Raw genomic sequence first — 26,987 nt, 5'->3', positions numbered from 1 at the left:
GAAATCCATGTTGAGCCCCGGTTCCGAATGTTTTTGTGCAGATTCATGCTCCAGTCGATACCCAGAACGCTGCATTCAATATGTTGGCTAATGAATGGTAGTTTATACATATTATCCTTCATAGTGCTCTTTGGTTATGTTTGGTGAGTATGGTGGGTCATCCACTTCATGTAGCACTTGCAGTCGACTCCTTGCATCTCAGTATTGTATCGCTGATTGTTGACCTGGGATGGCCCAAATTGTCTGCAGTTTACCAAACAGATAAACCTGCAGCATGTCATCCTATCACACCACCTCTTTGAAACTCCATCTGTTCCCTTCTTACAGCAAATTCATCCGGACACAGTTATGCTAACTTTGGAGCATCATATTTGTGCTGACTACGAACATGACTCATTACATGGCACGATACATCTTCCCTACATGGGTGTTCATTGATTTCTTTCCAAGCAGTGTATATGCTTCCATACTGATAAGGATTACATCACTGATCACTTGGTGTGTTATGCTTGGGTTGGAAAGCTGAAGAGAATAATCCACCCAAGGGTATGAGGCATAAAGAGGAGTCATTCCACTAGGCATTCATATAACGGCATATGACTTTTGGTTTGGAATGGCTATGTGATTGTTACTTGGTGGGAGAAGAGCTAATTACAAAGTTGTGGTCTGAATTATCTAAGGGCGTTACCAACCTCGCACTATACTTGGAGGGATAACTAGTGAAGAAAATGTCCAGAGTGCTTGAAGAGTAGTTAGGGTTATCTGGTACTCTGGTAGGTATGTGAACATTTAGTATAAGGTCATTTGTTGATGATAAATAGCAACTCTATCTGCTTAGTTCCGTACAGTTGGAGAGAGAAAGCTAGTTGATGTTGTGAATGCTAAATCTCCAAGGAAACCACTTCATTAGGAAAGTTGTACTGAAAAATGCTGACATTTAAGGAGAGGATGTCAAAAAATTCAGATGATTGGCGACATTGGGAAAGCAACAGAGACAATATGAATTTGACAGATCACACATTTCCTATGCAATACTTGTTGCCTTCTCCAACATCTAAAAGCAAAGCAATCATGAAACATAGACTATAAAAGAGGAATTCAAGTGCAGAAATTAGTGCTACTAGTAGCTGTTTTGGGAAGATCTTGATTTCTACACTGATATTCTTCTTTTGGTCAGTGTGCTATGGTTCATCACAGCTTTATCATTTTTCTTTGGTTGTTGGCAAAGTCAACAACCTTGGTGCTATCTTGAATGTAAAAATAAGCCAGGATTGTATTTGTGACCGGGGAGAAGTACTTCTAGGTTGTTCACAGCTGCCATTAATTCGGATGCACTCACCAATGTGTCACAAGTTACTTTCATCAGTCATGAGGAAGTTTGTACCATCCTTTTTCTTTCTGTTTTTTTTTAAGTATCAAAACCACATATTTCAGTGGAAATTTAGGATGGTGGCATTGTGTTTATTTTAGGCCTCAATTGTGTTATGTATCATCAACACTATGAGTTTATGGAGCTGGCTGGTATTAATGAAAGGTGAATTTTCATCATGATATTGATCATGAATTTGTTCAAGTTTTACTTCGGTTGATTTAATTTTGCAGGTTGTTTCAATAACAACAAGAGACTGCTCCAGGCTTTCAGTGCATTTTACTAAATTCAGGTATTGTTTTACTGCAGGGGACCCAGTGGATAGAAAAAAGATTGGTTCAGGTTTGCAAGAAGTTTATATGCCATTTCATGAAGTTTTGTGCAGTGAGCATGTGGCCAATGGCAACAAAAACACAAAACGTTTTGGTGTCCATGATATCTAGTACTGCAACACTTGATAGCATTGTTGTATTTGTTAGTGTTGGCTGACTGTGCTGTTAGCTGTGCCCAGAACAATTTATCATCATTGGACTTTGTTGTTGCTATCTTTTGCTTTTTGTGATAGGCATTAGCAGGTATTTACATGTGGCCAATATTTAATTGATAAAGACTATTATGGGACATTTTACAAGTTTTGCAATGATATTTAGTTCTTTAAGAACTGCTTCTGTTGTGGTTTAACTTGGTGAAGCCACTTTACATGGAAAATGATAAAATGAGGAGCACATGTTTATGTTAACTTACTCCAAAAATTTCAAATTAGTGGTCATCATAATTTTTATCAGTTATCAGTCATAAAATTCTAAAGTTGATAGGATATATTTAAATTTCCAATTTTTATACTTAAAAACATACATTTTAAGTATAAAAAAATACCATTTGGCATGTTTAGTGTTTCTTTTGTACAGTTTCACGTTACATTATTAAATACATCATCAATTTTTTTTTTTTTTTAAATTGAAAATGAAATGAAATATTGAGTTCAAATGAAATTAGCAAGGCTTTTTTGTATTTCAGCATGTAGGCTAAATAATAAGTTTTACTAAGTAAAATTTTATTAAACATATATTGTGAAATGCAGCATGCTCATAGCTAGTTTTTGCAGTCTAAAATCTGATGACAAATTTAGCAGAATAGTTATTTACTGACATGTTATATACATTAGTTTTTTAATCCTTTTAATGTTTATTTTTTAACCTTTTAAAATCGATAGTTTATTATTTTTGTTATTGGTTTTACACATTTTATTTCTGCTAATTGATATATTTCTATGCTCATTTGTTGGCTTTTCACATTCAGCATTATAGCCAATTTCATTATTTTCGGTTCATTTATCAAGTTCTGTACTAAATAATACATCAGCCATAACTTCAGAAATGTCCAAGTAGGTCTGATTAGTACTTTTCATATATAATAAATTCTAATTAATAAAAAAACTTACTTTTTTGCCTACAGATAAAATATAGGGGGAGAACTCTACCTTATTTAAAAACCTTGCTGTTTTCACTTGATTATCTAATATCAGAAGCTACACTAAGATTCAGCAAATCTTAAATATTGATTTACTTATTTTATTTCCTGTATCAAGACAAAAGTTACAATGCTGACACATTGCACAAATGAGTCTTATTAATTAGAACATTAAAGGCAAAGGAATTTAGCATATTTCTATGACTGTCATATGTAGATACTGATTTTAAAGGAATACAGTGAGATATTTGATTATACTATTTTAAATTCACATTGATTATTTTACTATAATTTCCAAGTAAACTTGCGCTCAAGTTTAATGGAGGAAACACATATCCAAGGATAATAATTACTAAATTTTATTTAGGTAATAAATTGCCATGCCATTATTTAACTTTGGACACAAAGCATCTATGCACTTGCTTGCAGACACACTATTAGGATGGCAAATACAGAGTATGAAAGGCAGGATAGATCCTGCAGTCCTAACTGATGTCCTGTATGGGTGATGGACCACTTGCTGAAGGTCTCAAAATAATGGTCTCCCATTTTGTTATGCAGGCTTCTTTGGTAAAAGGAAATAATGTAGTTGTGTTGCTGGTATTTTTTACTGCATAGAACATCTGTTGTTAAAATTATTTATTAATTAACTGTTCTTAATAACTAATTTTACTACCAGTTTTTCCATGTGGTAAAAATACCAGTAACACAATTACATAATTCTCCCATATTTTAGGTAAAGTGAAGTGAAGCAGCTGAATTTGTTTAGACGAGGTATTGCTTTGGCAGATTCTATTCCCTGTGGAAAAATGAATTAAACTGTAGCTCAATTTTGTTAGTATGTGCTCCTTTCCCTTCATACCTGGTTGAACTGCCATTATAATAATAGTATTGTTGATTTATTGGCTTAATGATGACATGCCAAGAGATGTGAAGGTGTGAAAGGGTTTATATAAAAACATCAGAAGCTTTTAAGAGTAAGGCATTTTGCAAATAAGAAAACGTAAAGGTGATTTTTGATAATGGTCATTTAATATGTAGAGTTTATTTTGGAAAAAAATAAATAAAATATGTAGACAGATTCTGAATAGAAAATTTTTAGAGAAATTCCTTTCTCTAGCACTTGGTTTCTCCACTAAAGTGATGATGCAGTAATTAAACATTCTTGAATAATGGCCAAGTAGAGCTATGAAGTTCTATGATAGATATCCATCTTAAACAGTTCATATCTTTTGAAGCAAAAAGTTTTATTGAAGATAAAATTTAGGAATTTTATCCACTTATTTTGTACCATTCACATTTTCTGAGATAGCGAAATGACCTTTGCTACACAATTTCCCACCGCCTGTTTAAGGCTCTCAAGTTGCAAAAAATCAGTAATGTTACTGCTCCCAAACATTTTATAATAGACTGCAGATAGCTTTGCACACACAGTTTCGTAAGATTTTTGATTTGTGATCATGACTTTACAGGATATCACTTTTCAGTACGAACGGGAAACTGGGTGCATAGACCTTTCCAACATATCAGAATTTCATCTCTATTTGGTGAGGAAGTCATAGTTAATTTAGACAGTGTGATGTTGAGGATTAAAAGTAAGCTGAATTTAGTGAGGTTTGACTACATAAAGTTGATTTCTAATGAGCCAGATTTTTTATGTTTTTTTTCCTGGATTTTTATTTATTTATTATTATTTTTTTTTGAAGAATAAAAATCCCATGCATACTTATAGTCCTATTCAAGTTTATTATTACTTAGTTCAAAACTGGATTCCATGCTAATTGGTACTGCATAAAAATTAAATATTCTGTATGCAATAAAATCAAAGTAATTGATTAACTCATCCATGAAGTAGATGATAGTACTCATGCAGCATAACAAGTGTAGTTAGACTGGAGTCATTGATCAGCAGTTATTCACTGTTTGTTAGAGTATGTCCGATCCGATTTATGTAGCCTTGAAACTGATTCTACTGCAGAGTTTTTGCCATCTATATTAATATAGACTTTGTGAGAAGAAGAAAAAAAATTGATAAATGGTTTTAAATTCAGATTATTTTCATAACTGTTTATATAAGTTTCTATTCTCTATAATAGTGGAATTTTATTATTATTATTACATTGAATTACATGCCATCTTACCTCCAAAATCTGAAAATAATTGCTATGATGCTTTATGTAATTGCACCACATAACAGTTTTATCAGTTATCTGAACTTTAAATGCTTACCTAACATCCATTTATTCCAAGCAGATGATCCTATCTCCCCCTGAAATTGAGAGGTCATGTAACTCAATGTACTATATTGTAAATTGTTCAAGAAATATAGAGATTATGTAAAGTTTCTTGGCATTTAAAAAAATATGATAATTTTGAAATTAAAAATATACATTAAATTTCATTCTTTAATTATACAAAAAGTGTTTAAATTATTTTACTGTCAAAACATTATGCATATTTCAGCTTAATGCTAAGCAGCTTTAATTGATATACTAAATAATTAACTAACAGGTGGAAGTCATTTCTGTCTCTCCCTCTCTCTCTCTCTCTTTTCTGTCAGGCTGGGGACAAGTCTTCAGTGATCTATGAGAAAGGCTGCCTGAGGGCAGGGGAAGAATGGATAGAGGCTAACCTGGTACCCGTAGCAGGTGTAGCTGTAGGGGTAGCAGTTCTGCAGGTACTAAATTTTATTTCTTCTAATTTTCCCCCTTCCCTTTGCTTTATTATTGTTTTTTTTTGTGTCAGAAAAGTAGCCTTGGATACTCAGGTAATGTTCTTTCTCACTGCTTTATGGGAGCTCATTTAGATACTAACAGCTAACTCACATAAAGGAAGGTAAATTTTGCCCTGTAAGTATCAGATTAGCTGTTTAATTTCAGTTTTAGCTGAAAATTTATAGGAAATAAGTGACCTTTATGCCTTAGTTTTGTAGATCTTGAACAAGTTGTCCTCTGAGACCTTACTTGTAATGGATGCCAGAGAGTCCAAAGTGTTAAAAATATAATGCAAACAGAACTTTTTGCAAAGCAATATATAGTTTACTATGTATTTTTAAATTCCAAATTAATATTGAGAATTGAGACGTCTATAGGAGGAATTACACTTGGAAGAAATTGTCTTTCAAGTGGAAAGATCTGAATTTAAAACTCATTTTGGATGCAAGGAACATTTTATAAGGATTTTTCAACTGAAGGTTAGCTTCTTAGAAGTGCAGAATTTTTTCCTCTCAATAAACTCAGGGAGGGGACTTAAGGTGAATATGCTAATCTCATAACCTTAGTTGCTATGATATATTCCTAAAAACACTCAAGCAAGGAAGATAACTTTGAGGATAAAATATCCAATAGACATCCTAATAAAATGCCAAATTAAAATGTGAACTTCAAAATGTTAGTTTATTAATTAGCTATATGATTTTCAAGTCTAATATATTAAACTTGTATTGAGACTAATCCTAAATGGAATTCCTGCAGAAATAATGCAAGTCTAATATGCAAGTTTATTGTGTTCCAACTCAGCATACATTTTAAAAAGTTTTACTGTTGGTTATAAAGTATATCATAAATGACAAGAAATATTCTTGTTTTAATCCTTTACTCAAGCATATGCAAACCAAAGTTTGCATACGAAGTATCTTCGCAACTGGTCTGCTCTACTTGTATATAGAATGTTGATTTCACATTGCCTTCAGTTGATAGAAGTGAAGCAAATATATCATGGAAAAAGGGTTGAGTGTAAGCCACTGTGAGAAGTTGTGGATTAATGAGCAGTTTGGCTGACAAGTAACTTGCAGCTGATGAGATTGCAGTTTGCTGTCATTTCTTGGTTAAAGATGCTTGACATTGATTTCTTCTGTACTCAGATGGATACGTTAGTGTCATGTTGAGACAAATACATAAACATCTTTGACAACTATTTTAGAAAAATAATATTTATATACAGGTAACCTTCATATAACATGGTACTTATACAACGTGGTTTCGATATAACGCTGTCTACAAATTGTAGTAACCCTTGTTCAATGCGGTCTACGATTTCTAGTAACCCTTTATTTATTATTATTTTTTCATATATTTTTCACCGCGGGACTTAAAAATCAAATTTTATCTTCGTTAAATTTGCATCTGCCCATATCGTGCAAGTAGTTATAAGTATTGAATTTAGTTTTATTGTATCACCGAACAGAGGCTTTTGCAGTCTGTGTAATTCTCAACAAATAGTGCAATTAGAGACAGCTGGAATTAAAAACGGCACTAACTAATGAATCACATGTCCCCTCTCACAGAAACTATGCTGTATAGACTCGAGCAAAACCATATGTTGCACCGAAACATAGTATCTAACTAAAAACTATTGTCCAATTTTTCAATTATGAAATATGTTTGTTTTATTGCATTTGAAATTCTCATTGTCATTATGACAGATCACAAAGGCTAACTTAAAATAAAATTCTACCAAGAATTGAAACATGCCATATAATGAGTGTGTGAGTTCGCCTGCCACTGAAAACGCAAACAAGCCATAAAATTCAACTAAGGGTTGAAACTTTTGTGTGAGTTCAGCGAGTCAGTAATGAGAAGTTCCGTCAGAACGATAAATGACACCCTGTCGCGAATGTGTTAAAACTAATAATAAATTTTGTTATGACAGTTTCAGATGTTATGGAATTCGATTGAACAGAATTGGCATTTCAACTCAACACTTGTCGGTTGCCTTTGTCTTTAGGTGACACGAGCGTTTGTTAATACTGCACCAATCATATGCACGTCTTTATAGCTGCGCTGTTGTGTAAAACAAAATTCAACTTGTATGTATTGTAATAATTTAAAAAAAATTAAATAATTTATATTCGTATAAGAGGATATCACCTGTATGACGTGCCAGCAAAATTCTCAGACTTGCCACCTCTGGCACGAGTGCCATAGGTTTGCCATCTAGGGTTTACTGTATAAAGTGTTTATTGTTGAAAATTTTTCTTCGTTTTCTGCCAGGAAAGCACATTAAAAATCATAAGTGTGTTATTTTCAAGCTGTGCAGTTTATTTACTGGTGAGTTACATACATATGTAACGCTTTTTTTTTATGCAAAAGTTTATTTTTATTGTAGTGGCCATTAAAACTGCAACGTAAGGGGAAAAAAACCAACATTGAAGAGGAACTTCATCTCTCTCGAAGAAAAAATTAAAATCTTGGATTGCTTGAAAATTGGAAAAAAACCAGGAGTTGTTGCAAGAACTCTTAATTTAAATGAATCAACAATTTGAACAATCAAACAAAATGAACATAAAATCCGAGAAAGTGTTGAGCAATATTCTAATGGTAAAAATGGAGAAATCTCTAATGATTTGGATAGAAGATTGCACTCAAAAGAAAACTCCTTTGGATGGACACATTATTAAGCAAAAAGCTCTCAAAGTTTATAAACATTTAAAAGAACTTGATCAAGATTCTTCAGAAGAAATCTCTCAGCATGGATTTTGTGCCGGTAAGGGTTGGTTCGAAAACTTTAAAAAGCAGTTTTCGTTGTATAATCTTAAAATCCAGGGAGCATCAGCAACGTTGAAGTTGCCAGGAAAATACCCAGCAGAACTTTTAAAAATTATTGAAGAAGGTGGTTATAGTGCAGACCAGGTGTTCAATGCAGATGAATCTGGGTTATATTGGAAAAAAGGGCAAACACGCACCTATATTTCACAAAATGAAAGATCTGCTCCTGGATTCAAAGTTTCCAAAGATAGAATTACTCTACTATTTTGTAGTAATGCATCAGGTGATTACATGACAAAACCAATGTTTATTAACCGATCTGCAAATCCTCATGCAATGAAAGGGCTTGACAAGTCCACCTTACCTGTTTATTGGCGGGCCAACAAAAAGGCATGGGTTACAGCTAGCTGTTTGAAAATTGGTTTTTCAAGTGTTTTGTACCCAATGTAGAAAGTTATACAAAAAAAAGAATATGGACTTCAAAATAACACACTAGACCACCCAACAAATTTAAGCCATCTGAATATTAAAATAGCTTTTTTGCTGCCTAATGCTACTTCACTTATTCAACCACTCGACCAAGGAATAATATCAACATTTAAGTCATATTATATTTGGTGAACATTCCAATTAATTTTGGAAAAATTGGAATCTAATCCAAACATGACACTGCCTCAAGCATGGAAAGAGTTTTCAATATTGAATTGTGTGAAAATTGTTTCTCTATCCATTAAGGAATTACAACCCACTATACTGAATGCTTGCTGGAAAAAAATATGGCCTGAAGCCATTCTGGAACAAAATTTCGTACCTCCAGTGGATGCCGAGCTACGTCGTATAATAAATGTCGCACACATTTTTGGTGGAGAGTGCTTTTGCGATATGGTTGGAAACAAAATTAGTGAATTAATTGATGGAGAAACAGATTTAAATGAGGAGGAACTAGTACAATTAATGGAGGGTGTTGAACCAGATGGTGGGGAAAGTTCTGATGAATCCGTTAAAGAATTCATTTTAAAGAAATTAGCAGAAGGATTGGACTTGGCGAGAAAGTTAGGAAGTTATTTTACGGATAATGATCCCTCAATGGAGCGCTTGGGAAAATTCACAAGACAATTGGATATTTGTTTAGCTCCATATTATGAAGTTAATAAAAAATTGCAGCATGGTGGTAAGCAAAGTCTTATTACTGACTTCTTGATAGCTAAAAAAATATGGCCTGAAGCCATTCTGGAGCAAAAATGTTTGCATTTATTCCCATTAAAGAAATGCTATTTCTGAAGACAGTGATGATGATTAAAATATGCACTTTATTATACTGTGTCTAAAACATTTATACATTATGTGCAATGAAATCTATGTACAATTTGTAATTTTTATAATTTTATACTATGCATTTGTCTCATAATTTGTTTTCTTAACTTACATGAAGTACCTGAATTAAAAAAAATATTGTTTTTGTTGGATATGTCATCATCATCAAATTCCTGCCATGTACCCTCAAGGGGTGTACAGGATATGATAGTACTACATGAAAAAAATTACATCATTATTAATTTCCTATCTACAATTTTCCTCCAAATCAGTCTGTTACTTGTCAACACTCCAATATTATCAGATCTTATATTTCTATCGTCTAAAGCACTTTGTACCGTATCAATCCACCTATATCTTGGTCTTCCTCTCGGTCGTTTTCCTGCCAACCTGGCAGAGAACACTTGTTTTGCTAATCTTTCCTTGCCCATTCTGTTTAAGTGACCATACCACCTGAGATTAGCTCTGCTAACGCATTCCTGGATGCTGACAATGTCAAGTTCTTTCCTAATATCCTCGTTTTTAATATGATACTGCCATTGATGCCATCTGTTCACGCCTACAATCTTTCTCAGGACTCTCATATCTGTGGTCTCTAGTCTTTGGTCAAGTGTTTTACTTCTGACCCAGCTCTCAGATCCATAAGTTAAAACTGGTTTGAACACTGTCTTGTATACAGCTAATTTAGTGTTAAGACTAATTTCTCTCTTATTCCATATGAATTTATTCAATTGACTTCCCACCATACCAGCTTTGCTAATTCTGTTGTCTATTTCTATATTTAATTTACCATCTTCGGTAAAAATCGTGCCTAAATAGCTGAAATGTTTTACTTGTTCCACAGGTTCTCCATTCACAACACAGTTGACATTTTCAATGATTCTGCCTATTTTCATTCAAAAATTTATATAATTTTTTAAAAAAAATTTTGGAAACCTAACCCTGGTTTTTCTATGTGATCTAAGTCTCGCATAACATGGCATTTCTATGGAACCTAACATCCGTGTTATATGAGGGTTACCTGTGTGTGTGTGTCTACACACACACACACACACACACACACACACATACACTAAGTTGATTGTTTCTTGTATCTGTGCAGAATAAGTTCTTCACACAAGAATATGTGTTGCCTTATTCTTTGAAGCAAATAGGTAATAGAATAAGTAAGTGTATTATGGTAAGTCAGTTAAATAAATTTATGTGGAATTAGAGAGAACAGCAAATTAGTAATTCCCCAAAATAAGCATCCATTTTTATGAATAATACATCCAACTCATATTCTTGAAGCATTTATGAACTTCATTATGTGAGTCTTTTAATAATACTAACTCACAGCACCATGCAAGAACAAAGAATTGATGTAGGTTATTAAGCAGTTCATATGTTATTGAATTCAAACCAACATATTAGGAGTGCATGAGCACTTATTACAGTACAAAATACTGTAGACTAATGGAAACAATTTAAAGCTGTAACAAGAATAAATCAATAACTAGTCCTAGCATCACTCTTCAAGATAGGATATAAGCTAGATTGAAGTATTAGGATAGAACTATATTTCAGAGAAACTTAAATTGTACATTCCTCATTAACATGTGCTTTCCTTTGGTCCCAATTTTTGATAATGGTCCAACTATTTTGGACTACTCCACAACATGTCTGTGTTAATGTGCTGTCATTAATCCCCTGTTTAGCCTGCATTTGGCATTCCAATTCATTCGAAATATGTTACTTTGGGTTGACATCAGGATTCTGATGAACCCAACTTATTAGAAGAATGTTGCTCAGAAAGAAATATGGAGCAACATTCTATCAAAGGAAATAGCAGTCACAGAAAACTAATTATACAACAAAATTGTTATAAACCAAGCAGTGGATCAAACAATGTAACAGAAAATGAATGCCCTTGATCCCACAAAATCTCGGAAGAAAGTGTTATAAATATTAAGTTATATCTTTACTCACTTCAATTATATGATAGCACAGACAGTCCTATCTACAAACTTGCCAAACTGTCAACAAAATCTTCTTCCCCTCTCACACTCCTCCTTTATTAAAAATTTTTTCAAAACTAATAAAAAAAAAAATATATTAGCCTAAAAATTCAAATGTCATCAGGTTTGCTGGTCTGGTTGGCCGAGTGGTTAGCGTATCTGCTCTCCAGCCAAAAGGCTGCAGGTTTAAATCCTGCTGTGGACATGGATGTTTGTGATTGTCAGTGAAAATTCTAGTGGTGGTAGATGGCATTGGTGTAAATGGAGATTGTTATAGTTGGTGGATTGAGTGGTCGAGATGGAGAGTTGTAGAGTAGGTGCCTTCCTTCGATGAGTCTTTGGACTCCCTGGAGGTGTCATGTAATAATAATAATAATAATATTTACCACTGTACCACTCAGAGAAATCCCTTACCTTATGAAGTCACATTTGTTCCCCCCCCCCCCTCCCCACAACTGCTACACACACACACACACCAACCAACAGTCTTGCTATGCTATATACACTATCTGATCAAAAGTATCTTGACACCTACCCGAAACTGCAATCAGACTTTTCCTGTGACACACTTTCTAGTAGTGAACATTAATACTGGGTAGGGCCACCCTTTGCTTTTATGACAGCTCTAACTCTGCTGGGAAGACTTTCTACCAGGTGTCAGAATGTCTCTGGAGGAATGGCAGCCCATTTTTTCTGAAGAGCTGTAGTCAGAGCAGTTCGTGATGTGGGTCTTTGGGGTGTGGAGTCAGCATTCTAATTCATCCCAAAGGTGTTCTATAGAATGCAGGTCAGGGCTCTGGGCCAGCCAGTCCATTTCTGGAATGTTATTGTCCACAAACAATTCCCTCACAGATCTTGCTTTATGGCAGATAGTATTGTCCTGCTTATACAGACAATAGTCATCACTGAATTGATCTTCTACTGTAGACAGTACGCAATGGGTCAAAACATTATCTACTAGTCAAGTGCTAGATGGTTAAGTAGAGGTGCTGTGCTAAAAATATTTTTTAATTTACGTGAAGAAATAGATATTTTCATGACGGAACATGAAAATACTGTCCCACAACTATCGAATAAAAGATGGATTATGTCTCTTGCATTTATGGTAGACTACCTTAATGAACTTAATTTGAACCTGCAGGGCCAAGGTAATTTACTATCAGAACTGTTTTCTGACATAAAAGCTTTTGAAGGCAAACTATGTCTGTTGAAGAAATATATGATGGAAGAAAATCTACATGATTATATATGTTGCAAATCAGCATCTGCAGTTGGATGGCAAACACAAAAGGGAACTTTTGTTGGTATTATTGAAGATTTACACAAAATAAGATTTGTGGATATTGAATCCTTTTAATGTCAACATTGATGACCTACCAAACCGACTACTGATGGAAGTTTTGGAATTGCAACACAACGAAATATTAAAGAATGCATTTTCGTTAGAAAATATCCAAAAAATTTATCAATGCTTACCAAAAAATTTGAAGGATTAATCAGTTTCGCAAAGAAGATGATAGTCGCATTTGGAAGCACATTTGCAAACAAGCATTTTCTGTCATGAGTTTTAGAAGAAATAAATTTTCTTCACGACTGACTGATGAATGTTTGCATCTGCAAATTTGCACCTCAAGTTATAAAGTGGATCTAGATAATTTGGCTAAGGGAAAACAATCACAAGTCACATTAAGCAGAGAGAGAGACACATATTGTGATGCATAAAACTATATTACTTGGTTTTTGCGTGATAATAATTTTTCGTTCAGTTTAATTTTCATGCTTGTTTCATATTTCGTACTTCAAATATTTGTATTTTTTTTTTTTAAGATTGATATAATAAAAATTGATATCTTGAGTATTTTTTTCACTCGCTATTTTCTCTTAAACGCTTGCGGCCCGATTATTAAAAATAAAAGTTGAATGTGGCCCGCTAGTCTGAAAAGGTTGCCGACCCCTGTTCTAGAGTATTTGATTCTCTCTTGTGACTTAACTTCCAACTTTTACTGGCTAATGCAGAATTAGCAACCCATCTTCAGCTTTGAAGTCTAGTTGTGATATTCTTGGGATATTATCCAAACATTGAAATTACATTGTTTTCTGAGTTTGAAAATTTTCCATGAAAGTAATTCTAAAATTATTTTAAGTCACCTATGGCACACAATTGCTTATGTTTCAGCTACGTATGAGATGAAGAAAGTATTAATTTTACTTATATACACACTCTTGCCATAAATACTGTTAAAACATCTGCATGCCCTGCACTGCTCACAGGATTGCATGAGCCCAGTTCCATTGTTTCCACTGTGTCCCAGTTCCACAGCATGCAGCCAACATTCACATATTTATCAGTAGAGAGAGAGAACTGCCTAGAACTGTACAGGCTAACACTCTGTGAAGAAATTATGAGAAGTGTGTAGTTGTAATAGCACTAAAAAAATTGGGGATCAGTAGGATGTTTGTGTATCAGACTTTTGACCATTATAATAATACCGAAGACATATCTGACTGCCAAAGAACAGGTCGACCAAATGGGTTAGGGCACAACAGCTTGTGAGGGATGTGAAGGCATGCCTCTGCAATAATCCTATGAGAATGCAGAAAGTGATGTCATGAGAGATGAAGATTTCACAGAGAATGATGTCCTGTACTAACTGATGATCTGGGTGCAAGAGGCCTATCTTCATTCTACTGACATTTCCTAACACAATAATTTATGCAGCAGAGGGAGGTAAAATCAAAGGTACTTCTCCAGTAGTACACGAACAACATGCATAAAGATATCCTCTTCTCGGATGAGAAGATTTTCACTGTTGAAGAGTTGTTTACCCACCAAAATGATCGGTTATATGCCCTGAATGGTCGCACAGCATGTGACATAGCACACAGATTCAGAGAGATCATCACCCCCTTGTCAGTGATGATTTTGTTTTGGGGGTATAGTTCGCCCACCGTTTGTAGGTCCCTGCTTCGCGTCTTTTCAAGAATAGTTAATTCATGCTGAAGGGGAGAAAGAAATGAAGGACATCCGAATTGGTCGCCAACATGCGAAATCACGTGCTTTATAGGTAAAATTTTCCAACTGTTATACAAGCAACATAGGTAACTACAATAATCATAAAAGAGGAGTTACTTTTCTGACCGGTAATAATAAACAACTCATCCCACTATACGGACTGATTACCCTATTATCGGAATGGATTCTCCTTTTTCTGAGATGCGCAGAAGTGTTGAGGGACCTCAAATCGGTGGGCGAACTATATCCAAGTTGCATTTCTGTGAGAAAGAGGTTAAAACCTCTTCCAAAGTGTATCAAGACACCATGCTGGAACCTGTGGTATGGCCCCCTGAACAACACCTGTTGTTCAGTGGAACCTTCCAATAGGACTCAGCCCATACACACAAGACTAGGACTACGCAACAGTAGTTGGAGGCAAATTTGCTTGACCCCATAAACCACACCCCAGCATCACCATCCTGAATGTGGATTTTGAGCAAGCAGTGGTAGCATTTCCATTGGATGTTGTGCATACCGTCATCGATATGTGGCCTCACAGACTTCAGGCATGCGTGAAGGCAAAAGAGGGCCCTTTGAACATTGAGTGCTGCTAAAAGCTGTAAATGATTTACTGATAGATTAAAGATTTATGTGCTGTTCAAGTTGTAACAGTGTTTATGGCTAGGCTAGGTACATTGATGGTGATGAATTTACATCTACACCGTATATACACATGCAGTTAAGCACATGGTCATGTGTATAAAGTTTTAGCAAAAATACTGTAAGGTACCATTGAAATAAAGTGCTGTTTTGGGAGATAAAATTTATTTCACACTTTCAGTAAGAGAAGTTGAGAGGTAATTTTCAAATTTTGCCATGCACATATCACTACCATGTCCTTTCTTTGGCATACTAATAAATATAGCATGTTTCTAAACTTTAGACATCACAAGATTATCATTTGGAAAACATCAGGTAAGTTTGTATGTTTATTTATAACTTTTAGTTTTGATTTTTGTTTCATTGTGAAACTTTTAATGGTTCTCAGGAGCGAGATCGCTCTCGTGTCATCTTCGAAAGAGGCTGTGTACAGTCAGGTGAGGAGTGGGTAGAAAGAAATTTGCTTCCTCTTGCAGGGGTGGTGCTGGCCATTGCCTTTGCACAGGTAGGTTGTAAAAATTGAAAATGTATATGTATTTTATTTATATATATATATCTCCCTGTTTGTGTGTTTCCACACCAAAACAGTTTCACAAGTATTATTTGGCTTCTTTCCAATATATTTATTTACTTTAAAACAAATGCTAGTTTTCTAACAGCAAAACAGATAAACAAATTCCTTTGCTAATCCTTTCTAGGAGTTCTTTGGCTTTCCAATATATTCAAAATAGTCAATTCCAAAATAAGAACCATCTTACTCTGATTCCTGACCTTCCCAAATTATCTCCTTCCTTAAACTGAAAGGAATATTCTTGTCCTAGCTCAGTAGATATCAGTGTAAACATCTTGGCAAAAAAAAAAAAAAAAAAAAACTCAGTCTCAGAAAATTATCCTTAAGGTGAAAATGCTTAAATAAACTTTGTTGGCTTGACAGTTTTTAAGCAATCTTTCATTTTGACAAAATCAATTCTTCTTTCTGTCTGATTATATGCATACTGGCCACTGAATTCAAAACCTTTATGCAAATATACATAAACGTCACTTATGCAGCATATATGCAAAATACTTGGTCACATGTTCTAGGCAACTATTCAAGAATGGTGCTGGTCAGTAATCAACAGTGTTGACCACAATGGGAAAAACAAAGGATTTTTCAGAGTTCAGTAAAGGTATGTGCCCATTTGGCCAGAGCCATGATTTTGAAAACAGAGTTGACTGGTTTCTCAAACAGTGAGATATATCCCAGTTGTTTAATCAGCGGAAAAATAATCTACATTGCTTGTCTAAGAGGCATAAAAGTGGTCCTAAGACAGTCTGTCAGGAATGAGATTGCTGTTGTCTGAGAAGGCTTATTCAGACAAACAGCGCTTCCTGTGTGCAGCAATTGACTAAAGCATTTAATGAAGGCTGTTACCTGTTTCTAACCATATCTCACTGAACTATGCACAACAGGGTCAGTATTGGAAAGGATCAGTATTGGCACCCAGATGCCAATACATAAAATATGTTTCTAATTCTGTGGCCAGTATGTATAGTTTCCTTCTTATCTGCAGTAATAGAAGAAAACTCATCTTAGTCTTGAATCAAATGTGCTGCTACCAAAATGTTTGCCCAGGTGTGCACCAGCTTCCAACTGCTGGTTAAAACTTAATGGCACTCTCTCTCTCTCTCATACAGGTAGGACAAAATAGTGTGTAAAATAAATTTTCAGGTAATAAAACTTGTTTGTCTATACAGTTTCAGGCTATTTAAGTAAAAGAATGATAACTTCTTTATGTATGTTGACTGAAATTAAGTGTAGTTCATGAAAGTTCTTGCCCCCAAGCCTGAAGTTTGTCGTATTTCGTAACAAAGATATGGACTGTTTTGATAACTAGAAAGTTATGTAAATCATATTATATTCTTCTTTGAAGATGAAAAGAAAACTGCATTTCATTACTATAAATAAGTAGTGTAGTGTATGTGTGTGGGGGGGGGATAATATGTTTAATGTGTTATATCAGTTTCTTTCCAGTTTTTTATAAGATTGTTTAATGTGTAAGTCAGCTGATTGATTTAAAATGTGTATCTGAATAAAAGTAATTGGTTGCCCCACAAGGCACTTTATATTTCGTTCAAAATAACTCCATTAAAAAAACATTCATTAATGTTGAGCACAAAGTTTTTTTTTTTTAAGCGAATGTCTGCAAATATAAGTGTGTAATGAAATCATAATTGGAATTATATATGAATTAAAATGAGTTACAAACTCAATCAATTTGTGAGTTATAATACATGGCTTGAAAAGAAGTCAATGGATACTATAGTGTGAGGAACAAACAACCATGACACCCACCCTAATAAGATGTAGGACCTCCTTTAGCTGCAGTGATTGAGATCATACTTTCCACAAGTGTATGATAGTGATCAATGGGAACTTTGGACTATCTTCCTCTATGCATGCAATGAGCTCCTGGACTCTTGTGGGGTAGACGTCCCTTGACCTCATCTGATGCTCCAGTTCATCACACATATGTTCAGGAGGGGTGAGATCAGGGATCTGTGGAAGCCAGTCAAGTTATGTCCACAAACCACCATTGCAGCAGCCTTATGACACGATGCATTGCCTTGCTGAAAGAGACAATGGTCAGTTTTGTAGAAACACCATGAAGTAGAAAGCATTGCATTGTTCAAAATGTTTGGATATGTCTCAGAGTTCAGTGTTTGTGCCACCACAAAAAGATGTCCTAAGCCAAACTAGGAAAAACAGGATCACACCACCACCTCCAAATTTCGTAGTTGGGGTTACATACTCTGATAAGAGATGTTTCCTAGGCATCCACCACACCCATCTGTCTGCTTGGCAGAGAGTGTAGCATGATTCATTACTCTATAACACAGCTTTCCAAGCTTCCATATCCCACTGTACATGCTCTGCACCACTAAAGATGACTGCATGTTAGTTTGGTTAACATGGGGCTTGCATATTGCGGTTTCACCATGTAAACCCATCTTGTGAGCTTCAGTTCTAAATGTTTTTGTGCAGGTTTGTGTTCCAGATCCTTACATTCAGTGTGTTAGCCGATGAATGGTAGTTTTTATATTTAAATGCTATTATCCCTCATAGTGCCCTACAGTCACATCTGGTGAGTGTGATGGGTTGTCTACTGCTGGTAGCACTTGCACTTGACTTCCTTCATCATTTCCATCTCAGTGTGGTATCATTGATTGTTGACTTGGGATGGTCCAGTTTGTTGAACAGGCCTGCATCAAACTCCATCATTTCAAACTCCATCAGTTTCCTTCTCTCAGCCATTCACCTGGACACAGTTGCACTAATTTGAGAGCATCATATTCCGCCAGTTTATACCAGCCATAAACATGTGACTATTACATTGCACAATGCACTTTGTCTATGGGGGATGCAGGGGGGGGGTTCCATTGACTTCTTTCCAAGCAGTGTATAATAGCCTGCCATGATGCATAAGCAGGTAAAAACTAAAACATTATCAATAATGTGTTTAATAAATAATCAGTCATAAATGAGATTTTCCCATCATTACTACTCTCATAAATTGGCAGAGCTTGTGGTCACATAATATTGCACGTTTCCTCTAAGGAGCATTAAGAAATCTCATTAGATTTTGCCCTCAAATTAGTTCACTCCCAGACAACTTTCTTCAGTTTGATGGTTTAATAACATTGGCTGAGGGTTATATCCAGGATTAGCAACAGGCAAAGGATTTCTAAAATTTCATTTTAGGACTATTAAAATGAAAGTACAGGCAAAGGATTTCATTCACTTTAGACTTACCAGGCTTCATTGAAGTTAGAGGTTCATAATATGGAGTATAGCAAACATCATCAGTTCCATCATTTTAGACCACTGAGGTTTGACCATATGGATGAAATATCAGATATTATTGCAAGTTTTTCCACTTGGTTATACTATAAATTAAAGATACCAAGAAATTATATTATTGGTTTAATCCTTTATCCAAGTGTAAGCAAACAGTTTGCACCTAAACTATTTGCAGGACTTGGGGGCAAGTGATGTGAAGTAATTAGTTTCTTTATACAAGTTGTCCCAGTCCTGAAAATAGTTCAGGTGCAAACTTGTTTGCTTACACTAAGATAAAGGATTAAACTAATAATATAATTTCTTGGCATCTTTAATTTATAGTATAACCAAGTGGAAAAACTTGCAACAACCTTTTCTAATCCAGAGTATTTTAATAATGAGTTGCGGCATTTTGCCTACTTGTATACAAAAATGTGGCTAATGCATTACTTCAACATGATGAGACCTGATTAACGGTTGAAACTAGTCTGGGTAATGACTTTTCCCATAATGCATAGTATTATATATCTCCACAAGGAGATGTGCTTTGCATTATGGGTTGCTAAGGCAAGTGATTTGAAGCCATTAGCTTTTTCATACCAGTCTCCAGTCCTGAAAATAGTTCAGGTGCAAACTTGTTTGCTTACACATGGATAAAGGATTAAACCAAGAATATAATTTCTTGGTATCTTTAATTATAGTAGATATACTGGTGGTGGTGGTGGTCGGCAGTAGATGGTGTTGGTGTGGTTGAAATCTGTTTGTGGATTGAGTGGTGGAGACAGATTTTATAGAGCAGGTGTCCTCCCTCGATGAGTCTTTGGACTCCCTGGAGGTGTCAAAATAATATCAGATAATTTATGCATCAAATCCTTTTTTTTTTTAATTCTATCCAAATGTTATATCAATTTCAGAGGACACTTCTATTTCATGCATTTAGATTAATATGTAAACACATATTGGCCACCATCAAGATGGACTTCGCTCCCCCTCCCCCCACTTCCGACTCAGAGATGCAAAGGCAAAATAGTAGCAGTGGTTTTTCGAGGTAGTATGGCAAGGTAGAACATGTGTTTAGTGGGATATTGGTGTTGGCCTTTAAATGTTTAAAGGATAACAAGAACATGTATTGGTAAATTGGCTTGAAGTGTGATCATTATAGCTGATTTTAATTATGGTATTATACTCGTAGAATGGAATGAAGAGAGCATCTAGGAGTAAGGATAGTGGACTTAAGATTTTTGATCAGCAAATGCCTTATGTAGTATTTAACAGAGAACACATGAGAACTGTGAATCTTGAATTTTAATCATTGCATCAGAAAATGTTAGTATGATTCCAGTAGTTTCTGTACAGTATAAACCATATCAGAAGAACAGAAGAAATTTTGAGTTACATATCTCTTTGCTCTCTTCAATCAGTGATCAAATCATAGGTGGGATAAAATGTGCAGCACTCGTCTAGATTGCTGCAAAAAAATTTTTTTTTTTTTTCATTTGGGTGGTTTGTGTGTACAGAAGGTTTGTGATCTTAGAATGGCTTTCTTCCACATCTCAGGTGAATTGCAGTCACTTATTGGGGTTAGGGGAGTGTTTCATAACTGATGCTGATAATAAAAATTCTCTCTGACTTAGTGACTTAAGTGTCTCACAGTTGTCTTCTTCCATTTAATCCTGCATAAAAGTATCCAGAATATAATCTGCCTGACTTGCCATACATACAATTGCTAATATAGTTTCAAATATAATATATGCTAATATATGTTCAAAGTAGATATTAGCAAATCTACTGGTGTCAGCAAAGTGGGCTGTTTGCTACCACAAGGAACTTTATACACTCTAGAGATGAGAATTCTCCATTGAAGAATGGATGAGGGTTTCAGCTGAATAAAGAACTTTAAACTGCCTTTTCAAATGTACTCCAGATATGGAATGGTTTGTTGTAGTTGAATGTCAGATGTGGGAGATATGGGGGAAAAGATGCTGTCTTTTGTCTGTTTTATGGGGGTTGTAGCAATTGGCTAAAAAAGTGTTGTAAAAGTAACTGAATTCTGTGGTAAGGACTCTGCCATTAAAACAAATAGCCTTGGTTTTGTAAGTGCTTTAAAGATGCTGCAATGGGATTGATGGTTGTTATAGGCTTATGTTTTGTAGGTTTCCTGAAATAATTTCGTTTTGGATATTGGCTGTTTAAATGCACTGTATTTGAAAACAGTTGTTGCTAAAGTTCTTCATTGCCACTTTCAAACCACACGTTCATCTATTGACCATCTGTTATCCAAGGGATGACATCTCATCCTGTTGCACATAACTAGGTATGTGTGCAGTATGTATAGGAACTGTATGTATACTGGGTATATATACAGTTCCTCATGTCTGCAACTTGGCCTACTTTGAACATGCCAGTAGATCTATTAGCATCTGCTTGAACCTGAGATACACAGCATTGTTATCTTACATTTGCAATGATCTGTATGGCAAGTCAGGACTGGCACATGCTCCATGCTCTGGATACTCCTTTAAACAGGATTAAATGGAAGAAGACATCTGCATAGAAATCACTATAGATCTGAAAAACTATTTTTAGAATCAGCTTTCACAATGAAACACTCCTAACCTCATTAAGTATTGCTTCATTAATTTACCTAATATCTGGTGGATAGTCATTTTAAGACTATGTTTAGGTTGATTTCTCTGAATTAACAATGTTATTTATCTAGCCTTAGAGGGCATCTTGATAGGATGGATGTTAATTCTTTTTTCATTCTGAAAAATGAAGATACCCTCTAAGGCTAGATAAATACAGTGAATTATTTCTGCACCAATCTTAGTGTTGTTTCATACTGCTCTTGTAATTTTTGCCTATTGTTTATGGAAAGCTCACAAAGAGCTTTGATTGGTAGCTTGTGATAAGGTAGGTAGAAAGGAGATCATTGCTTCTTGGAACATAGGTTGAGAACTCTTTAACATTAGCAATGGATGAATAATAAGATTAACCATGCAGTCCAGAAATGGAAGGAAGAGATATAATAGAGACAGTATAAAGAGGGAAACAGCAGTGAGTTACATGAGTAATAAAGACCAGGCTAGGAAGGTAACTCTGGTAAGAACAAAGAGTGCATTATGAGTAGCAGTTATTCAGTCAGGGGAAAAACTTCCAAGTTCTTTCAATGTGTGACAACTAGAAGAATGATTATATGCAGAATTTGACATATTATGACATGTTAAAGATATTGTTTTTTTAAATTAAATAGATTTGTCAGCTACTTGTCAACTGCCAAAATCTACTTACCATGTGCAAGTGGGCCAGCATATTTGTCGTGCTCTGATTATTTGTAAATGGTAGCTGATAACTGCTGTAGAAGATCTTTTTTGTGAAATTTTTAATTAACAGTTCAAATATTTCCTCTTAAGTGCAGTATCATGCAGAGCTTGAATGAGTAGTCAAGGGAATATTCTAGATAATTAACAGTAACTTGGCATTTGACATAGTCTTCAATAGCTAGATTGCTGGGAAAAGACCTCCATATAGCACTTTAAGGGATACATGGAACTTGTCAGGGCTTCTGACCTAATGCTAATCCTCACCTTGTGGTCCATCCCATTAGAAGATATATGCCTAGATATTAAAGGAATAACGATGAGCTGGCAGTTTGGGATTTAGCCATCCAAATTGTTCAAATGATACACCATGATAATTTTGTGACTGCTAGAGTACCACTCAAGTAAATAAGGCCCTTGCTATTTTCATTAGGAAACTACCAGAGCAAACAGTGAAAAGTCGGTTATCAAAACAAATTCCAATTCAATTCAGCATAGCAGAATTTAGGATAGGCACCATCAATTGTAAAACTGGAACTAGTAAAAGAATTGCAGAAGTACGACAATGATGTAATCAGTATTACTCAAACAGACAGGTGACATTCTTCTACATACAAGATGTTATATTTAGGCAATAACCAGGGAAAGAAATAGCTATATTACTTGAAACTAAACACAGGGATAATCTTGAATGTTTGGCCAGACAATACCAGGTAATGATGTTGGTAAATCAGAATGGAGGATTGGACTGTAAGACTTGTTTTTGTCTGTGGTCCCACAGAAGGTTGCACTAGAAAAATTTTTGAAATCATTAGGGGAGGTAGCTGACATAAAGAAGTTGGTCCTTGTTGGAAATCTGAACAGCAGAGTAGGAAACGAGTTTTTAATAGCACTTGTGACATGGTGAAACACATTGAAACATGTCGACACAAGAAATTTAATAACACTATAAAATCAAATATTTTGATCTGAATATAACAGATTAACAAACAGTCAATTCAACAAGGTTGAATAACAATAGATTTCAAGAGATAACAAGCAGCACACACTAGCATAATATGGTATAGTGGATAGCAAATTGTGATCAAACAAAATTTACTGTTTTTCTAATAAGGATAAGAGTAAAACAAAATTTAGTTCAAGGTAGTTACTGCAGTTTAAGTTAAGGCAGTGTAATAGCACTTCAGCACCCACTCTTTGAACAAGCTTTCAAATTTGAAATGGCAGTGGTGTAATAAATAAATCTTACACCAAAAGATTCTGTGATCAGTCTCCATCTTGCACTATACCAGACTTGCCAAGCTTTTATTGTTGATATAAGATAGATGCTGCTATAGTATTTTCTTGACAGAATGTCCTGATTGTCCAAAGTAAAAGTTTGCATGTGAAGTAACTTCACATGCAAACTTTGTTTACTCACACGTGGATAAAGGATGAAACCAAAATATAATTTTCTTGGCATCTTTAGTAGTATAACTTGGTTATACTATAATTTGTAGTATAACCAAATGAAAAAAACTTTCAGAGCAGAGCTGCTCTCAGGTGTTATGGTCACTTAAATACCATGGGCAGGAAGGATTAGCAAAAAAAAAAGGTGTTTGATAGCAGAAAAGACCCATAGGAAGATAAAGAATGAGATGAACTGATGCAGTAAGAAATACCTTAGAAGACTAAAGTACGAGATCTTGACAGTATTGAAGTCATGAATAACAGACTAATTTGAAGAAAAATTGTCAGTAGGAAGTTAGCAATAACACTTTTTTGTGCAGGAACTGATCCTGCATGAAATCTCTGATATGTACCCTACAAGGGTACATATCAGGGATTTGATGATAGTTGGAAGGATATTTATATTTCTCCCCTCACATGTAAGTAAATATCCAGTAGTTTGAGTATGCTGTACTGTCATAGTGTAGTTAGTTTCCATATACAATATATCATTTTAAGTTTATTTATTATTTTTCTTATTATTTAGTATAAAAATATTATTTTCTTGATGATTTTGATTATATATTTATTACCTGTCATTATTATTTCCAGATACTGGGTATCTGTTTTGCACAAAACCTTCGAGCAGACATCTTTGCTCAAAAAGCTAAATGGCACTGACATGAACCAAACTCCATGTAGTTGTAAATTTGTAGAATTTCCACTGTACACAATTTCCCAGACTCCAGATGTATAGTTTGTGAGGAACTCAACTTTTGTACCTTTGATAACTGAAAGACAGTTTCATGAACAGTTTCGTTATGCACAATGTAGCTGCGCCATCCTTTCATTTGCCCTAACATGGATCGAGATTAAGATTTTCAACATGAAGAAAATATGGTCACCTATACTCAGAAGATAATTCTGGCATCTTGAGAGAACTCTCTTGTACGCGTTCAGTTTTGTTGAAATGTTCCTGACAATCACTCAATACCCTAATTAGAAATTCATTTAAACATGATAGGTTGGTAACAAGTTGAATATGAAAATTTTTTTTATAATTTATTTTTTATTTAAGCTTTATATAATTTGAAAGCAGTATGTGATGATAACAAACTGCGGTGAAAGTAATGTGTGATCAGATCAATGAGAAATGCAGTCTACAGGCTTCAAGGTAAATTACTATTTATATTATAACTTAGGTCTTCTCCTATTGATAAAATTTTGTAATATCTGTATGTTAGTAAAAAAAAATATTAAAAATAAATTAGTTTAAAAATATATTTAGGTATTCAGTATAATACAATGCTGTTATAAATATTAGTTGCATGAAACAGCTGGTGCATCTTCATGCATCTAATATTTATTCCATAAACCAGCCTTCTGAACTTTGTTCAAATACATATTTAAATGAAATAATCAGGTCAAAATATTTCTCTAAAATTCAACTACAGCAATTTTTTGAACTGCTGTCTATATTGTTTAAAAGCTACATGTGTTTTGATTTTCATTATTTTAAGATGTTTTGATATAAAATTCATTCTTATTATCTGCATATTGTGGAGAGGCATATTAAAGCTTTAAAATTAAATTTTGCAATCTGTTACTAAACAGTTTGACTTGGCTATTCTAAATTTGGTATGCTATGCTAGTGCATCACAAAGGTGTTTGTACAAACAAAATTAATTTATAGTGTCGAAATAATTTCTGAACAGAAAATTGAGGAATAAAGAGACAATGAATTTGTAAAATATTTATGGTGAAATTATTTCTGTAATGATGACTGTACAGTTAAAGTGGTCTGTGAATGAATCATTTTTTTTTTTTTTTTTTTTTGTGAATACCTTTTGAATAAAAGCAACTGTTTTTTTTTATGCTGGTTTTGTATTTGAAGGTTTATGTTATAAAAACAACTGTTAAAAGTATGGGGGGGGACTAAAATGATAGTTGAATCTCAGGCATGATTCATGCTTATAATAGAAAATCAGGTTCCTCATGTATCTTATTTATCTTTCCACTGCTTGGAAAGAAGTCAATAGACACCTCCATGGGCAAGGTACGTTGTGCCTTTTAACGATGTTTGTAGCCAGTGTAAATTGGAGGAATATAATGCTCCCAAGTCAGTACGACTGCATCTAGGTGAAATGGCTTCGAGGAGGGGACTGATGGGGTTTGAAAGAGGCGTTCTGATAGGATGCCATGTTGTAAGCCTATCTTCTTGGCAAATTGTTAACAAATTGGGCCATCCCAGTTCAACGATCAGTGATACCATACTGAGATGGATGCGCAGGGAGTCATCTGCAAATGTAGTTGATGACATCAGAGGTGACCGTATGATGCTACAAAGGATAATATGTAAAAACCACCATTCGTGGGGAATGAATGTGGAGTTCTGGTCATGAACTGGAATATGAATTTGCACATTCAGAACTGAGGGTAACAACATGGATTTCCATGGTAGGACCACAGTATGCAAACCCCATGTTTCCCAAACCAACATGCAGCATAGTCTTCAGTGGTGCAAATGAGCATGTACAGTGGGATGTGGAAGCTTGGAAAGCTGTTGTGGAGTGATAAATCACACTACACCCTCTACCAAGCAGATGGACAAGGGAAGTGGATACCCAGGGAATTTCTCTTACCAGAGTGTGTAACCCAACTATGAAACTCGGAAGTTGCAGCGTGGTGGTATGGTCCTATTTTTCCTGGTTTGGCTTTGGACCTCTATTTGTGGTGCCACGAACATCGAACTCCAAGAAGTATCTGAACATTTTTGGACAGTGTAATGCTTCCCCCTTTGTGGCATTTCTACAGAACTGACCATTGTCTCTTTTAGATAGGATAATGCGCCGTGTCATAAAGTTGCTGCTGTAATTGCATGGTTTGTGGACATGAGCATCTCTTGGATGAACTGGAGTGTCAGATGAGGTCAAGGAATTTGCCCCACAACAATCCAGTACCTTATTATATGCCTACAGGAAGAATGATCCAAAATTTTCATTGATCACTATCATACTTTTGTGGAAAGTATGCCCTGCAAGATTGCTGCAGTCATTGCAGCGAAAGGAAGTCGTACATCTTATTAAGGTAGGCACCATGACTGTTTGCTCTTCAGTGGTATTTGTTGA

The 26,987-nt window shown here is 34.9% G+C and overlaps 1 protein-coding gene across 3 annotated transcripts in view; it reads left to right on the top strand.

Annotated features, from left to right (window-relative positions):
- LOC150110504 (tetraspanin-5-like) overlaps window positions 1-25,733 on the top strand; it is a 108,006-nt gene extending 82,273 nt beyond the window's left edge. The window contains exons 7-9 of one of the 3 annotated variants that reach the window (XM_090394241.1): window positions 5,400-5,516; window positions 15,680-15,796; window positions 24,472-25,733. In XM_090394241.1, the coding sequence (XP_090250367.1) occupies window positions 5,400-5,516; window positions 15,680-15,796; window positions 24,472-24,540 (303 nt within the window). In that variant the 3' untranslated portion in view covers window positions 24,541-25,733. The remainder of the gene's footprint in view (window positions 1-5,399; window positions 5,517-15,679; window positions 15,797-24,471) is intronic. The other 2 variants (XM_090394258.1, XM_090394249.1) reach the window with 2 other exon arrangements.
- The last annotated feature ends 1,254 nt before the right edge of the window (window positions 25,734-26,987 follow it).

Source organism: Typopeltis vanoorti, chromosome 1, assembly GCF_054136105.1.
Source record: "Typopeltis vanoorti isolate ZY-2024b chromosome 1, IOZ_Tvanoo_1.0, whole genome shotgun sequence".
NCBI classification, from domain to species: domain Eukaryota; kingdom Metazoa; phylum Arthropoda; class Arachnida; order Uropygi; family Thelyphonidae; genus Typopeltis; species Typopeltis vanoorti.
Note: the sequence above shows the minus strand (reverse complement) of the source record. Positions and strands in the feature narration are given on the sequence as shown.